The sequence below is a fragment of the Bactrocera dorsalis genome, chromosome 2 (genome assembly GCF_023373825.1).
Source record: "Bactrocera dorsalis isolate Fly_Bdor chromosome 2, ASM2337382v1, whole genome shotgun sequence".
Taxonomy (NCBI): Eukaryota; Metazoa; Arthropoda; class Insecta; order Diptera; family Tephritidae; genus Bactrocera; species Bactrocera dorsalis.
In genome coordinates this window covers 47,136,534-47,153,530 of record NC_064304.1, presented here as the reverse complement: position 1 = coordinate 47,153,530, position 16,997 = coordinate 47,136,534, and the positions used below count along the sequence as shown (strand labels likewise).

At 36.4% G+C, this 16,997-nt stretch overlaps 3 protein-coding genes and 1 pseudogene across 4 annotated transcripts; 2 read left to right on the top strand and 2 right to left on the bottom strand.

The window, feature by feature from the left end:
- Positions 1-237: 237 nt before the first annotated feature.
- On the top strand, positions 238-1,992 carry LOC105225766 (histone deacetylase 11). Its single transcript, XM_011204379.4, has 5 exons — positions 238-610; positions 666-776; positions 836-1,302; positions 1,434-1,542; positions 1,617-1,992. The coding sequence occupies exons 1-5, from the start codon at positions 374-376 to the stop codon at positions 1,770-1,772; spliced, it is 1,080 nt and encodes a 359-aa protein (XP_011202681.1). The 5' UTR covers positions 238-373; the 3' UTR covers positions 1,773-1,992.
- A 511-nt stretch (positions 1,993-2,503) lies between these two features.
- Positions 2,504-7,675, bottom strand: LOC105225765 (nicastrin). 2 transcript variants are annotated; one of them, XM_011204377.4, is made up of 7 exons: positions 7,499-7,675; positions 7,156-7,257; positions 6,358-7,071; positions 5,473-6,280; positions 5,202-5,413; positions 4,897-5,107; positions 2,504-3,850 (listed from the first exon to the last, which is right to left on the bottom strand). In XM_011204377.4, exons 1-7 carry the CDS (start codon positions 7,557-7,559, stop codon positions 3,826-3,828), a joined length of 2,133 nt encoding a protein of 710 aa, XP_011202679.2. In that variant the 5' UTR covers positions 7,560-7,675; the 3' UTR covers positions 2,504-3,825. The 2 variants fall into 2 exon arrangements, with proteins under 2 accessions (XP_011202679.2, XP_011202680.2); XM_011204378.4 differs by having other exon boundaries at positions 2,504-3,061.
- Positions 7,676-9,394: 1,719 nt separating this feature from the next.
- Positions 9,395-13,594, bottom strand: LOC105225764 (DNA-directed RNA polymerase II subunit RPB2). The gene is made up of 7 exons (XM_011204376.4): positions 13,419-13,594; positions 13,095-13,318; positions 12,102-13,023; positions 11,016-12,038; positions 10,503-10,954; positions 10,124-10,445; positions 9,395-10,062 (listed from the first exon to the last, which is right to left on the bottom strand). Exons 1-7 carry the CDS (start codon positions 13,435-13,437, stop codon positions 9,494-9,496), a joined length of 3,531 nt encoding a protein of 1,176 aa, XP_011202678.1. The 5' UTR covers positions 13,438-13,594; the 3' UTR covers positions 9,395-9,493.
- Positions 13,595-14,912: 1,318 nt separating this feature from the next.
- LOC125776097 (uncharacterized) lies at positions 14,913-15,862 on the top strand (annotated as a pseudogene).
- The last annotated feature ends 1,135 nt before the right edge of the window (positions 15,863-16,997 follow it).

Here is a 16,997-nt window from a genome sequence, read left to right as displayed (position 1 = left end):
TTTTTGATTTTCAAATTGTGCTGATATTAAATTCAAAATCTATTAAACTAAATTGTTTTATTGTAATTTAATTGATCTTTGTTAACGTTTCTCACAAATTAAATCACGATTTTCTAATTTTCTCAAAATAAAAATTAACGAAGCGGATATTTCATTTCGAACCTGCTGTACGGTTACGTGGGGTGTGTTCAGTGGCAAAAGACGCGCATGTTGTATGTTTGACATTTGTCATTTTCTCAACTTCCGTCACTTAAACATCAAATTCGTGTATTAGGAATTCACGATAATTCAACGACAATGAATAAATCAGATGATTTTAGATGTGTAATTAAAGTTCTGTATTATTTACATAAAATCATGCAAAGAACATAGAATGAAACGATTTACGGAGAAAGTGCATCATGAGCAACAAAAGGAGGTGGTTTGGGTAATGCGCGAGGATGTTGACGAACAATCAGATCAAGCTGTCGCAAAACGGAAATCAAATGAGGAACAGGAAGACGATTCTCTTAAAACACCAATTGTGTACTCAAAAAGTTACGGAGTGCGATTTTGTGGTATGGAAAAATTGCATCCTTTCGATGCGGCTAAAGGATCACACGTATTGAAAGTAAATGCATATTTAGTTGTTTTTCAAGAAATCAATAAAATTTTCGCTATTGCAGTTCTTACTTCAGAATGAAATATTTCGTCGCGGACGATTTTATGAGCCTAGTGAAATAACAAAGACTGAGCTTCAAAAGGTCCATACACGCAAATATTTACGCAGCTTGAAGGTACAATATTTCCTTTAGAAAATATTTGTGTTAAACTCTATCGTATCACTTCATTAAAGTGGAGTGTGAATGCAGCTAAGATATCGGAAATTCCTTTGCTACTTTTTGTACCTAACACGTTTGTACAGCGTGGCTACTTGCGTCCCATGCGCTTTCAAACTGCTGGTTCTATATTAGCTGGTAGTCTGGCAATACGTTACGGATGGGCTATTAATTTGGGCGGAGGATTTCATCATTGTTGTGCCTACAGAGGTGGTGGATTCTGCCCTTATGCAGATATTACTTTGCTTATCACAAAAACTTTAGAAGAGGAGCCAAATGTTGAGACAGCAATGATTGTGGACTTGGATGCGCATCAGGGAAATGGACACGAACGTGATTTTTACGAGAATGAAAAAGTATTCATTTTGGATATGTACAACGCTTCCATATATCCACGTGATCATGAAGCCAAATTGGCCATAAGTTGTGCGGTGGAACTCAAACCACGCACAGCGGATGGAACTTACTTGAAAAAATTGAAAAGGTAACGTTTGCATAAGAACTAAAAACAAGAGATTGTGTTACAGTTACTTTCTTTTATTGTTTAATTTTGTATTGAAATTATTATTGAAAATATTAACACTCAAATGAAATTTTCAAAATTATATTACACAGATCTCTAAAATACGCTTTGAGTGAGTTTCGTCCAGACTTATTGGTATACAATGCTGGTACGGATATACTTTTGGGCGATCCTCTGGGCCATTTATGTATAACACCAGAGGTATGTTTGTATGCGTTACTAATGCTATTATAATTATAAATCTTCAATTTTGTTGTTTATATCATCAAATACAGGGTGTTATGGAACGAGATCAATTCGTGTTTGCTACTTGCCGTGAGGAACGCATTCCAATCGTAATGTTGCTCAGTGGTGGCTATTTAAAGTCCTCTGCTAAGGTTATCGCCGAATCAATTGTTAATCTCAAAACGAAAGGTCTGCTTGTCTGCTAAATTCTATATTATTTTGAGTTTAATACACTGACTTTGGGCAATTGATAATTGACACGCTTAATGCAGATACATAGCATAAAATTAAATTAGAAGAAATGTATGTACATACTTATGTATAGTTTACCAAAATAGGTGTTTCTTGAACTAAATTGTTTTAAAAAAGTCCTTATTGAAAAACTAATAATATACACTTATGTTTTTCCATAGGGTTGAGAATATACATAGATATATAAAAAATTAAAAATAATTGTAACTACATTTTGACTGTAATCTAACCAAAAATAGGGGATTGTTCATAAAAGATACAATGAAATAAACTGGAAGCATTCGCAAAAGTAAACCTACGTTTCTACGTATTTCTGTTTACTTGATTTAGTATACCTTGCCACACAATTTTTAAGCCTTTACAACTTAACTTCAACAATAATTTCAATATCAACTCAATCCGCAAGAAAAAAAATCAGTTGAAGTATTTTTGAGCTTAAAACAATCAGGTACAATTCTTTAGTGTTCTTAGGAAAACAATGTTTTGCATATTTTTACTCCAAATACCTCCTAAAATCATCTCCGGACTTCGGTTCTTTCTCTACGCCCCTGATTCTGGTATTACGGGTTTCGATATTGTGCCAGTGACGAGAATAACAAAAAACTACACCGTGACAAACGTTTTTTAAATATAAATAATATTGTATATATTATACTGTCATTGAAAGATATAAAAAGATGTTCAGTTCGTAAAAATTATTTTGGCTTTATTTCGTATTCTCATAAATTAGCAGTATATAATATTATTGTACATACTAGAAACACATTGTATGCATGCAGTTACGCAGTTACGCATTTCGAGACAAAACACATTTTGGAACTGTAAAAATTGTTACATTGTTGTTGTTTTTTATTTTGTTTTATATTATGAATGATAAATAAGGTATGTGAGGAGTGGTCTATTGAGGCCTTTTCATATATATTTGCACATATGTATGTGCATTATAATTTTATTTCATTTGCTCTGCACTAAAGTTATAAGCGCTTATAATATATATTAGTATATATATAAATTATTTAATTCGTCTTAATATATAGAGAAAAATATAAAGTTAACTTATAATTATACATAGAATATCAAATATATAAATCCGTTAGGGAAAATGGAAAGCGTGATTTACAGTTATCAAAATAGGGTAGCTTACATTACTTGAAACAAAAACTCACACAATTGCTTTTAATATTTGTAACAAACTATTAGCTTGGGCAGACATTATCCTAACTATAATGCAGTATACGCAAATCTGGAAACATATTTGGTAATACAAATTTAATTAGTTAAGAATTGGAATACTATATTATCGTATGCATAAACATCTAGGTTAGTTTGTATAGTGTTAATAAAAATTAGTTGACAAAACAAAAAAAAAATGATTATACGCTAATGGGACATACACCAAGTGCACATATGTAACTGATAAAAAGTGCATTCAAATAGTGAGAGATAAGAGAGAAAGATACATTAAACAATTTTTCAACGCATAAACCCTTTGTATTTACTAAAATATGCTTTTGAACTCCTGATTTCACGTACATACATATGTCTAAACACAGCATAGCTTACAATTTAAATTTATGACTTTAAATCTTTACGTTAATTTAAATATATTTTATGATATCATGGTTTCTATTTTGGTAAAAATGTAACAACTTGGCAGCAGTCTTTGAGTGTAGTATGTACGGCAACAATAGTGTGCGTTTCAGTATGCATCAGCTTGTGTCGAGTTGTACATATTAGGTTACCAATTAACGAGTGCTCTAGTGTATGCTGATGATGAATGCTATAGCGGTTAATCATAATAGACGGGACATTAGTGGAGAGGAGATTGGTGATGGTGATATTGGTGTACTTGATGGTTATGAGCGGACGATACATTAATTAGCTGTTTTACCGAATGTAAGTGTTTCGATATTTCCAATTAAGCACATATATATAAATAATTTCAATTAGAGAGACGGTCTTGTCATTTATGTTTACAACGTATTGCTTTTGCATATGCTTTGGTTATTAACAAGCAGTCGGAGCCGTTAACCTAGAAAAAGGCAACAAATATTACAAATCTGTTAACAATAAAACATGGTAAATATCGCATTTCATACAAATGAATATACACAATGCATTCCAGCTGAGATGATGATTGTTTAGTAAGCATGCCTTTTGCGGTACATTTCGACAGTTTTGACATCCTCCAAACATGCATGCAAACAAGTCAGCATAAATACGCATATAATATTATGATCAGGGTTGCGAATTTTTTATTCAAATGTTTTGGAATAAATATTAGATTAGACATTTTTAATCCCATCATCCGCATTAAAAATTTAACTTAAATTGAAACATTTATTTTTAGATTGGTATTAAAAATTAAATTTTTAATTTAAAAATTAAAATCAAAGTTAAATTTTCAATCCCGACTTTGGTTTAAAAATTGAATTATTTTTTATTTTAATAGTAAAAATGGAACACTTAATTTTTAAACTCACAATCAGATTTAGAAATTGTTTGAATGAATAAGTTTACAAACCAGTGTCCTAGAGTATTGAAGACGATAACTGTGTGAACTCTAGTTTGAAATAGTAGAACACGAAGCAAACGCGCAAAAAGTCAATTCTAAAACATTTTTTTTTTTTAATTTTCAATTATATGTTTGGGACTAATTTTTTTTTTCAATCCTCTCTTTGAAATTAAGAGTTAAGATTAAACTTTGAGTCCGTTTTATTTATTTATTTTTTTATTTTTTAATCCCGTATTTGAGACTATAAAATAAAAAAGAATCAAATAATATCAAATAATTAAAATGTTGGTTAAATTTTTTTAATTGATTATTTGCAACCCTGATTATGAAACATGTATAAATCAGACATAACGGAATATAATATCTAAGATAGAGGAATGTATAATTTTTTCACATCCACATTCGAGTGTGATGAGTCTGAAGTCTAGCAACGAGTAGACAAATCGGAACTACTCTATGTACAAATTCAGGATACAAACTTTGTTATTAACTCATGAGTTGTGAAATACTATAAACATGCCAAATAAGCCAGTATTCCCAAGTTGCTTTGTAGAACTACTTACGCATCGGAACTTGTCGTTGCGCCTTCGAAAAGTACTTCTGAGCGGCTGCTAATAATGTAGACTAAGCAAAATGATATGATCAGCACAACAATTCCAATGGAGAGTGTAACGATCTCGTGTACTCTGGACGGTCGTAGGAACATACGCGCTTTGAGACCGCCCCAGGTTGATTCAGTCCACGTTGAGTATTGGCCTGATTTCCAATCGTAATCTAATGAGAAATACGGATATTTAGTTGAGCCAAACACGATGAAATAAATTAAATCCTTAAGTATGGAAGTTGTCAATTGATTTCGTGAACGTACCATCTATTAAAAACGCCGGACTTAGAGCGTGAGTATAATTCTGCGTTGTCAGGCGACATTCGCCGGCACCTTTTTGCCCAGTAATCCACTGCAATGGCAAAGGTCCACACTTCTCTTCCCCGGAATCCGCTACTTCGGTGGACAATAATAATCCTAAAACGCGGTACGTCCAACCAGATGAATCCTGTGGGCTACCGGCAACGCTGATATAGCTGCAAATGTTTTATGTTTAGTTCTTGCAATTTAGTTATAAGTTTAAATTCGCACATACCGTGATGGTGGAAATGGTAGTCCTGGCAGGCTATTAACTGGTGATGCATCTTTAAACAGTCTACAATCAGCAGACTGTAGAAAGCAATGCAGCAACTCATCTACTAATACAGGACTTGCGTAAACTTTCGCGAGAGGTCCTTTGCTAAAAAGCATTTGTGACAAGGCCAAGGCTACACTCGTTGACACATTGCGTATTTTCATTTGAACTGAATCAGCAGAAAAATATTGCAGTGCTTCTTCAGTGGACATGAGTTTCGTGTAATTTTGTTCGGTGTGGTTACCGTAAGTGAAATTAAGGTTTGCCGCGTTGTCATATATTGAGTGATAGTATCTGTTGTGCGGCTTTGAGTTTAATATCAAGGCAGGGAATGACAGATTTTTGCGAAGGAAAGATTGCGCTGACGTGGGTGGTATATTTGTTCCCACTTTTAATTCAAACTTAATATCAAAGTTTTGACTTTGCGCATTTAATTCAGCTGCGAAAGATTCAGCCTTTGCAGATGTATTTACGGTGTGTACATTTATTGCCGAGATTTCATCCAATACACCAATATCGATCATTAACTCAATATTTTCAAAAGAAATTGGAGCTGTTAGTGTGGATGGCAAGGGGAAATCCAAGTTTTCTAGATCGTATACAAACCGTTGTGAGCCGATATAATCATACGATTCGCCATTAAATACAACAAAAAGTATGTTCAGTTTTCTTGTTAATTCCGAGAAATTCTGAGGAAGATATTGCTTAAGTGTGTTGGCAATGCTCATCAATGTCACATAGCCCGTCAGGGAATCCATAGCGCCCAAACCTTGAAAGCAAATGAATGAAAAATATTGATAAAAAATATGTAAACCCATAACAGAGTTAAAAAAAGAGGTTACTTACCTAACCCATCAAACATGGACGCCGTATCCATTCTACAAGATATTAGAATAAATTTCTCGTTCGGGTCTGAACGAATTTCTAAAGGCTCTTCTGTTATGGAACTTGATAAATTACGAGGGTACATTGTGGCGTAAACATTGCTTCCTTCCAGAGGATCACAGTATCTAGTTCGTGCTAGGTTGTTAATGAAGTTCGAACGACGAATGCAAACTTCAGAATTGACCGCTGCCGACATAAATGTTGTTACTTCAACAGCGCAAAGACTACGCGTGGCATGCCCACTGTAATCAAAGTTATTAAACTTTTGAAAGCACGATTTAAGCTTGTAGACTTCTTCCTCGTCTGCTATATAGTAAATTGGAAATGGAAAGTCTTCTTGTAACAGTCCAGTTCCCCAAGGATTCCAAGCATTCTCAGCATTTTGTGTATCGCAAGTTGCCGTTTCTTTGCTGTTTGGGAGCAATAAACCGCTATATTGATTCGGGCAAGTGAGTTCATGTGAAAACTGTGTCATTTTTTCGTTGTCATTGATGAGCAATACTACAGTTATATTTTGTCGTGCTTCATTTTTTAAGCGCAGCATATTTTGCCGAGTGAAGAGATGCGGTGGTATCATGGGCGCATATGGAGGCGCAGGTGGGTTTCGTAGTAAAAATTCAAAATCTTCCACAACTTGTATAAGATGTAGTGCTCCTACAGAACCAAATTGGCTTGCTGTTACAAAATAGAGATAAAGTATTAAATTACCGACTGTCATTGTCTTTGCATGCTTTTATAAAACTTATAATTTAAACTCACATGAGCAGCCCGTTTGATGGGTTCCATTGAGGCGCCTGAAGCAGCTGGCTCCACTTATAGATGCGTACATTCCATCTTTTATGCGCTGACTTTGGCCTGCCACTAGTTATAGCATGGAACAATATCGATAAGAAAACAAATGCATTGTAAAGTGACTCATTACTGACAATTTGTACGCCTACTTATAAAATTCTAATAAATGCAAAGCCTATAAATTATATCACTATTTTTTTACAAGCAGATGATAAATAAAAGTGTAGGTTTTATAATGAACCATTTGTATAAGCAACAATTTACAGATACTGAAATATCACCGCAATAGAATTATGCATTTACAACTTACCAAGCAAAATGTTGAAGCCAATCACTTGTAAGATTAGCAAAAAGATTATTCGAAGGTCCATTTCTCCCTTTAAGCCGCTTTAATCATGAAAGACAAGAAAGTTTGCAGAAAAATTAGAATGCAATTCACTTGCTGCAGCTGACGACTGTTTTCTTTTGTGATAAATGCCAAAAGACATGTTCAAACCATGTCACAAATTACATTGTATTGGGTATGTTAAGTGACATTGAGTTTAATATAGTTGCGTTCACACAAGAGGACTTTTGCTAGTTTTCGTAATTTGTTGTCGAGAGGGTAACAATGAATTGCCAAGGGGACCAATCACTCGTGCAGTTCACTGCTAAGGAATTGACATTTCTTCTTTCTGTAATTCTCTAAGCCGCGTTTTTTTGGAAAATCTTTCTCGTTTCTTCGCTGCAAGGAGCCTAACACTATCCCCCTCCAAAATTCAAAGTGACCATATTCACAAACCGGACGAAGGAGTACAATCGATGCAGTCGATGATGTTAAAATTGCGACTATCAATAACCGTAAGATTTTAGGCGTGACACTAGACAGCCTGTGTTTCTTCACTCCTCATAAGACCACGATTATTTGCCAATGTACATAGTCTCAACAAAATCCTCAAGTCGCTAGCCGACAGCACATGGGGGAAAGACAAAGAAACGTTGTTGCAAAATACAAGGCAATAGAACGGCCTGTCCTTAACTACGCCGTCCCAATATAGTCGCCTGGATGTAGTGAAACGCAGACGAAGAGGCTTCATACATTAAACACTGCATTCTGGACTATAAAGAGACACCTCTTGATGTCTCGGATCGAACAACTGCACAGCGAGGCATGTATGCTCCCATCAGTTTCTGCTTGGATGTTATCGTAGAAACCATCCCTGCAGTCGCTTACTTGAATTGGAACCGCCTCCAAGGAACATCAAAAGATCTTCCCTTAACTATGACGACGACACAAGACAATATGGCGACCAGACTTCGGACATGCACTGACCGCCATTCCATGTGGAGCCATAAACACCTTCACTGACTCTCTCTCAGTGAATGGCGTACTTGGAGTCAAACCACCCCTTTATGCAGCTTCGTTCTGGATACTGTAACATATTACCTAATTATGAAGAATCGACAACAATATATATGTACGTCCAGCATGACTCTAACCACCTCTTTGTATACCGAGCTAACCCTGCCATCTGACACCTCTCTCGCAAAGCGCTTTAAAAATTACATTTACTCAAAAAGTATATTTCTAGGAGTAGTAAATACTCTCTATGCTCGAGACATTTCCCACGGTCCCTTAATTTTATTTAAAGGTTTCCAAATTGTAGCTTGTTTTGTCCAGTTCCGGTATTTTTCAACAAGAGCACGACAAATTTTTCACCTTTCTATGGATTTGTACTCAATAATTAATTAAAATAGTTTGAAATTATAAATAAAATAGTCCTTTTTATCCATTTCCCATTTTCTGTTGATGTTTATCCGTTTAACTACAACAGCAGTTGAAAATTTTTGATACTCTAGTCAATCCCAATGGCCCAGAGTTGAAAACCGTATTACCAAAAAAAAAAGTTGAATTTAGAAGAACTTCTACATATCGGATCGTTTTTTGACGGGTTGAGTTAAAAACCATAACACCGAGTTTCAAACCTTAAACCAAAATGCAGTTGATTTGAAAACCGTAATAGGGCATTTAAATGCTTAACGTTAAAAAGCTACCACCAATTGGAGTACCTTTCGGAGCCCAACATTTTCTCTTTGTTGCTAAAAAAGCTACATCCTATCAGTTTGGTTTAGGCTATAGTTAGATTTCATATGCATTGGACACCGACCTGCATACAATATTTCTTAGGATGTGCATACAAAGAATATTAGAACGCAAAGAATGTTGTTTAGAGTTTTTTACTTTTACTTTATTTGTTAATTATGGTACTACAATGTTTTTGAATAGAAATATAAAATGTCAGCGCTGTTAAGTTCATTCTCATGTCTATTGAACAACCATCAGTCGCGGAGCAATGTTCATCGACATTAGCTCCTGGAACAGCAACTTTGCGGCATACGGTAAACGAACTTGTGATATTTGAGTTTTGTTTTTGCAACCCTTGCATTCAAAAGTATTATTACGCAAATTGGCAATGGCAATGAGGCCACAGAAATTGCACACATGTATACGATATGGATCGGAAACCTCAAAAAGACGTTCGCGCAGAAATTGCGCAGCTCCATGAGATATCTGACAATCACGTTCCATCTCACCGAAACGTAGACCACCATCACGTGCCCTACCCTCCATAGGTTGACGCACTAAAATCTGTACGGGACCACGTGCACGAGAGTGAATTTTGTCATCCACCATGTGCTTGAGACGTTGATAATAGGTAGGTCCCAAGAATACTTGGGCATTGATTTTTCGACCGGTATGACCGTTGTACATCACCTCGTTACCACGCAAATGATAGCCGTACTCTTGTAAGAACGTGGATATTTTTTGTACGTTGACCGCATCGTTGAAGGGTGTAGCATCACCAATTTCACCTTTGTTTGAGCCCAACTTTCCTATAAATCAACAAAATTTTATTGTAAAAGGGAATTTAAAGAGTATCGCATAAATTTTTACCTTGCAAACACTCGATTAAATGGCCAATTGTCATACGAGATGGAATGGCGTGGGGATTGATAATAATGTCCGGAGCAAGCCCTTCACATGTAAATGCCATGTCCTCTTGGCGATACTGGATACCACAAGTACCCTTCTGCCCGTGACGTGAGGCAAACTTATCACCAATTTGCGGTATACGCACTGAGCGCACACGAATTTTGCAGAACTTATAACCCTCGCTATTCAGAGTCAACATGACTTGATCAACAATACCCGTTTCAGAGTTACGTAGGAAAGTCGAAGCATCTCGCTTGCTGAAACGCTTTGTAGTGCTATCGAGCTACAAATAGGACATAAATAAATTTTTTTGTAAATCTCAAGGACAATAATATTATACCTCATCGTCGTTTTCAGGCAGAGTAATTGTTTTTCCAATAACCACATCATCACCTGATACACGAATACCAGGCGCAATAATACCGTCATCGTCCAATTTGTCGTAATGAGCATTGCGCATGCCTTGACAAGTCTGGCGATTGGGCTTCTCGAAGTTCTCTTCTTGGTCGCCAATACGCTTGTTCTCAGAATCCTTATATGAGCGGTAGAAAACTGAACGGAAAAAGCCACGCTCTACTGCCGAAGCATTCAAGATGACAGAATCCTCTTGATTGTATCCGGTGTAACATAAAATGGCAACAATTGAATTAATGCCAGCTGGTAGCTCTCTGAAGCGAAGGTACTCCATAGATCGTGTAGTGACCAACGGTTTCATGGGATAGTAGAGTACGTGTGCCAGTGTGTCCATCCGTACGTGGAAATTGGTAATGTAGACCCCCATAGCTTGTTTACCTTTAAAAAATTGTTTACGTTAGACATTCCTTAAAATATATGTATTTCCAAAATATAGTACCCATAGCGCTTTGATATGTGTTACGCGGACTCTGATTGTGATCGGGGAATGGAATAATGGAGGCGCAAACGCCTAAGATCATCGCCGGATGGATTTCGCAGTGTGTGTAGGTTGTACAATATGCATAGTCCTTGTCTTGCTTCAAATCATATGGCGACATCGCAATCATCACAGTCTCCTCCTCCAAAGTGTCAATGTATTCTACTACACCCGATGCGACCAGAACTTGCCAACTATAGTTATTATAATCACGCTCCTTTAACATGTCCACATGAGTTTTCTTCAACAGCAGTGAGCCATTCTCAACAATCAATAGCGGACGACAAATACGACCGGCGTCTGTGTAAATTCTTATTTCACGATCGCGAATATCGCGGATCATTGACACTTCCGAGACAATGATATCCATCTGACGACGCAATTTACGCAATGTAGCCATCAACTGCTCGGGATCACGATGTATGCCGACCCAGCAGCCATTGACGAAAATTTTGGTTGCATCTGCGATGGCAGAGGGGGCGATTTCTTCAAGATTTTCCATGGACCATTCTTCCAAGAACTCCAAAATTGGCGAAGGCTGCGAACCAACGGAAATGTACGCCATAAGAGCCAAATTCTTTACCAGACCGACAGCAGCTCCCTCTGGTGTCTCGGCGGGGCACAACATGCCCCAGAGAGTATTGTGCAATTGACGTGGTTTGGCTAATTTACCATCGCGACCAATTGGTGAGTTGACACGTCGTAAATGTGACAATGTAGATGCAAAAGTTAGACGATTCAACACCTGAGACACGCCAGCGCGGGCCTGATGTGCCTTCTTTTGATCACCCCAATTACCAGTGGCCAGAGAGTAACGCAGTCCGTCTGTGATTATATTCGTTTTGATGGCTAATTCTAAGTTGAAATCCTTTCCACGATCGATGAATTTTTGTGTATACATGCGGACTTCTTTCATAAGGTTTTTGAATAGCCCACGGAAAAGGAAGGCCAATAGGGGTCCGGCCAGATCCAAACGTTTGTTGCCTGTATAATAAAAATTCGTTGTAATTAGCATGTTGCATTATCATTATTATATATTTTTCTTACCGTAGTGATCACGATCGTCTAACTCACGACGACCAAGCGAAGCAAGCAACAAACGATGTACCATGTAACCCAAAAAGTATGCTTTCTTTGTTTCACAAAAATCGGAAACGCCTACATGAGGCAACATTTCCTTTTGCAAAATTTCTTTTGCGTATTTTATACGTTTATCTTTTGTTACACCCGGTCGTGCGCCACGAGCACCAATAAAATTTAAGGCTACATTTTGTTCTTGCACAACAAACGCTTCGTCAAGTGATGGTTTTACCATTTCCATCATTTCAGGATCATCAAAATCATAGATTATGTGCTCCAAAATATCGCGATCGGCTACAAAACCCAAAGCTCGAAAAACTATCATAATTGGAATTTCCTGTTTAATGTATGGTAAGATAGCGATTATGCGCTGGCCAATGGCAGATTTTTTGATATTCTGTGAACCACGAGCCATCATGTTTACCCATAAAGTGGAAGTCGGTCTGGAGCTGTGTTCAAGACATGAACGGATTTCCGATTTGAAAGCATATTTGCCGTCTTTCATGCTGAATACGTATACAGTATTTGTTGCCATTTTTTCTTGGGCGATCAATACTTTCTCTGAACCGTTAATAATGAAATAACCGCCTGGATCGAGAGGGCATTCATTCAATTCTGTTAAATCACGATCGGTCAGCTGAGAAAGGAGACAGTAGGTGGAACGCAACATAATAGGGATCTTTCCAATAAATGTCTTCTGGTGCTGCGTTTCTACTGGATCGGCACCTTCTACAATTTTTGTTTTCGTTATGTCCACATAGAGTGGAGCAGAATATGTAAGATTGCGTAAACGTGCTTCGTTTGGCATCATAGGACTTGGAGAACCATCTTTTTCCCAATGTGTTGGTTTAGATAGGTAAATTTGCTCAAATTTGAGTAGAAAGCGAGGCTATTTGTAAAATATATACATTTGACACTAATTAGTTTTGTTTATTAAACAAAAGTTGATTATAAACTCACGGGTGTTTCAATTTCACCAGATGTGTGTTGGGCTTCAGCTTGCAAGTCAATTGCCGGCGAGTCTTCCACAATTCGTTGTACAGACATTTGTATAAATTCATCAAAACTGTCCAATTGCTGTCGGACCAAACCTTTTTCATCGAAATAGGCGTTAATTACAATCCAGCAAGCTTCCTGCCACAACTCGTGGGAGATTTCCTCCGCATTCTCTTCTTCGTACATTTCTGCGATTTAAAAAAAATAAGCAACTCGTTTTAACAATGGCGATCGGAGCACCCAGGTGGCTTACAAATATTACGATTTTATTATGGCTCAAACTCTTACCATCATCTTCGTACATCATTTTGCTCGTTTGCAAAATAACTTTGGCTAATTTATTGTTTGTTTCTTACAATTTATTTTAATAAAACTAATAATAAAATATGAAATTTCACAAAACTAAAATAATATGCTGCGATTTTAGTCAAAGAAAAGCGGCACTTGCAGAAATGTCAAATTTGGACTGTTGACAGCTGCTAAGAGTTCTCCGCCGCATGTTGTTAACGGCGTCAAATTAATTAATTCTGTCTGAAAATAGAGAATGGCTGAACATTTTGGCGTCAATGTTTGTAAGTATTTCGGGTGATAATGCTCAGATGAAATAAATCCGATGGAATTAATTTGAATGTTGAATAGTGGAATTTTGATATTAAATATTTTACATCTAAATTTATACAGAATTTATTATTTTGTTTCGGTTAAACTTTTAGATGGGCAATCAATTAGATGGTTTTTCTGGGTTCTTTTATTTACTTCCTCAAATAAAAATAATTAGGTAGGACACAATAATGTTATGTACATTAGTATTAACTGATGTATGGAACAATTTACAGTTCGTTGAGCGCAAAATATGTTCTAAAATTCACTGTCATACAGCTTTATTCCGCGTATATTGGAAGACTTCAATGAAATTGAATAAATACCATTTCATGAAAATAATGAAATAAGTTACATGTGGGCTGGAGCAAGCTTTCATGCGATTTTATCCATGTTACGTACATAGTTATGTATATACTTTATTGAGAAAATAAACTTTACTAAGATAACTCACATATTAGCCGAAATATGCGTTATAAATTCACCGGAGAGTTCTAAAATCTTAGTATTTGGTCAGCTCCCCCGAATGCAATCGGAACTTTGATTTGCATAATCGGCTTGAACACTTTCGCTCCGATTTGCATAATCGGCTTGAACAGTTTCGGTCCGATTTGTATATTTTTTGGTCATAAAGTGAAATACTTTATTCTTGATTTTTATACTGGGAAGCTAAAGAATCAAATGGAATTTAAAATTTTGTTACATACTGTAACATAGCACTGCGACATAGGAATGTCAGAAATGTTACATACAGAATTTGGTTCAAATCGGTCAAACAAGTCCTGAGCTATGTGATTTCGCATAAACAATGACCCTTGCGTATTTAGTTATTGATTAAACGCCGGACGGGGTTATCATCCGATTTCATCGATTTTTATAGCGCGATCCTCACTATCGATCTTTCATTTTGACTATCGATGGCTTATGCCTTACAGCTAGAGATGGCAACGATGAATCATTTGATTAAATGAATCGATTATTTTCATTCAATTTACGATTTCATTGCATCGAAACAGCTTTTCTAATTAATCGACTATTACTCGAGTAATTGCAAAATAATCGCAAACAGCATTTTGAAATTTAATGCATTTTATGTTCATCTAAGTTAGCGTACAAGGGTCGAAATTGGTCTAAACATAGTTAAATTCTAATATGTCAACGTAGTTTAATATCAACAAATGAATGTCTGGTAACACTGCATTTACAGTTAAGTCAAACGCATTTTACGTTCAGTTGTTTGAACAGCAATGGCGCCAGTTAAAAGCGAAGTGTGGAAATTTTTTAATAAAATAAGCAATAGCTAATACTATGTTCGGACCGACATTGAAAACACATTTGTATGTTGTTCATTATGTTCATTAAACTATGTTCATATATTAACCAAATACTCTTCAACTATTCTGACGCACCGGTAATGAAGATGATGAGGAAAAAGATGATATCATGGAAATACTCAGTATATTGAGACCATTAGAGGCAATGACTGTACAACTAAGTGGTGAACAACGAGCAACGTTAAGTCAAGTGATTCCATTAGTTCACTGTGGTCGGGAACAAATAGTGAGAATAACAGCTAAACAGCCAGTGGCTGAAAAACTAAAAGATGTCATGTTAAATCAGTTTGATCGTAGATTTGGCTACATCGAACATTCTTTTTTGCTAGCTCCATCAACATTACTCGACCCGAGATTCAAAATAATTCATTTTAAAGTTTTTACGTACTGAAATAACAGTTGCAGATGATACTATGGAAACGGGCAGCGAGTCGTCAGTGGAATCGTTAGAGAATGAGTTTGACCTTTCGGCTCCTCCCAAAACTCTAGTGCACAAAAGAAGGAGGAAGGACAACGATTTTACATCCCCACAAGATGAATTGAGCTTTTATTTGAATTGTCAGGTATAAGAACTAAGTCGAAACACCATTGATGCTTGGGAAGAAATGAAAACCGTTTACCCAAAACTGTACGGACTTTCAAAAAAGTATTGTCATCTCCTTGGTACCTCAGTACCAGCTGAGCGGCTTTTCTCAAAAGCGGGTGCAACTGTGACCGAAAAACGCAATCGTTTGACAATAAAACGTTTATCGAAATTGCTTTTTCTTCAAACTTGGTTGAACAGAGAATAAATTTTCTTGACTTTAATGAATATATTTTAATTTTTGCTAAGACAATTGAATTTTTAATAGGATATTTTAATTTTATTTCCGTTTTTGTTTTTGTGTATATACCAACATAAATTGAATGTCTGAAATAAGGATATAGTCTCCTATATTTTATTGGTTTTATTTTTACGCAAAGTTGCAAAACATAGGCTTTCATGTAAGAGGCAATTCTTTTACTTTAAGTTTGCTGTGCATATTTTGAAAAATTTATTGTCATTGTGCTACTTAACTTCAAATATACATAGGTGATTTTCTCTTTTAGGATAAGTCTGGGACTCTGTGATACTTGTAGAGCATTATAATACAAGATTCGGCGCTGAAACTTGCTGGTGGTTTTTATACAATTTTCAGTTTTCAGCGAAAAGTAGATTTCAACGGGAAAAAGTATGGATACGAATGCTAGTATTTTTAAACTATCGAGTGCTCCGACTATCGATGGTTTTTTACCTATATTGCACAGTCGGATGGACAGTCACGCAGATTTTCTCATCATCATAATCATTTACATATATGTACATATAACAGGCACTTTTTCAAAAAGCCTGTTATTGGCAGATCACGTGAGTCCTGTCAAGCTGTCATGGAACGACTTGGTGCATTTTACATCGAGATCTTAAATTGAAAGCATACAGCTTGTGCAAGATCTGAAGCCGTTCGACCTTCCCAAGCGACATCACTTCGCTCTATGGACTCTTGGAAAGTTCCAAGAAGATCCGACGTTTTTGAGCCAAATTTTGTTCAGCCAGGAGGTCCATTTCTGGCTCAAAGAGTATGTAAACAACCACAATTGGTGCATGTGAGACGAAGAGCAGCCTGAAGATATTCAAGAGCTGCCATTTCATCCAGAAATAATTACGGTTTGGTTTGATTTGTGGGGCGTTGGAATCATTCTTCAAAAATGATGCCGGTGAGAACGTAACCGTCAATGGGGACCGTTATCTCGCTATGATAACCGACAACTTGATGCCTGAAATTAAAGCTCGTGATATCGGCGATATTTGGTTTCAACAAGACGACGCCACTTCCCACACATCACATCAATCAATGGATTTATTGAAAGAACACTTCAGTGAGCAGATAATGTCACGCTTTGGGCCGGTCGATTG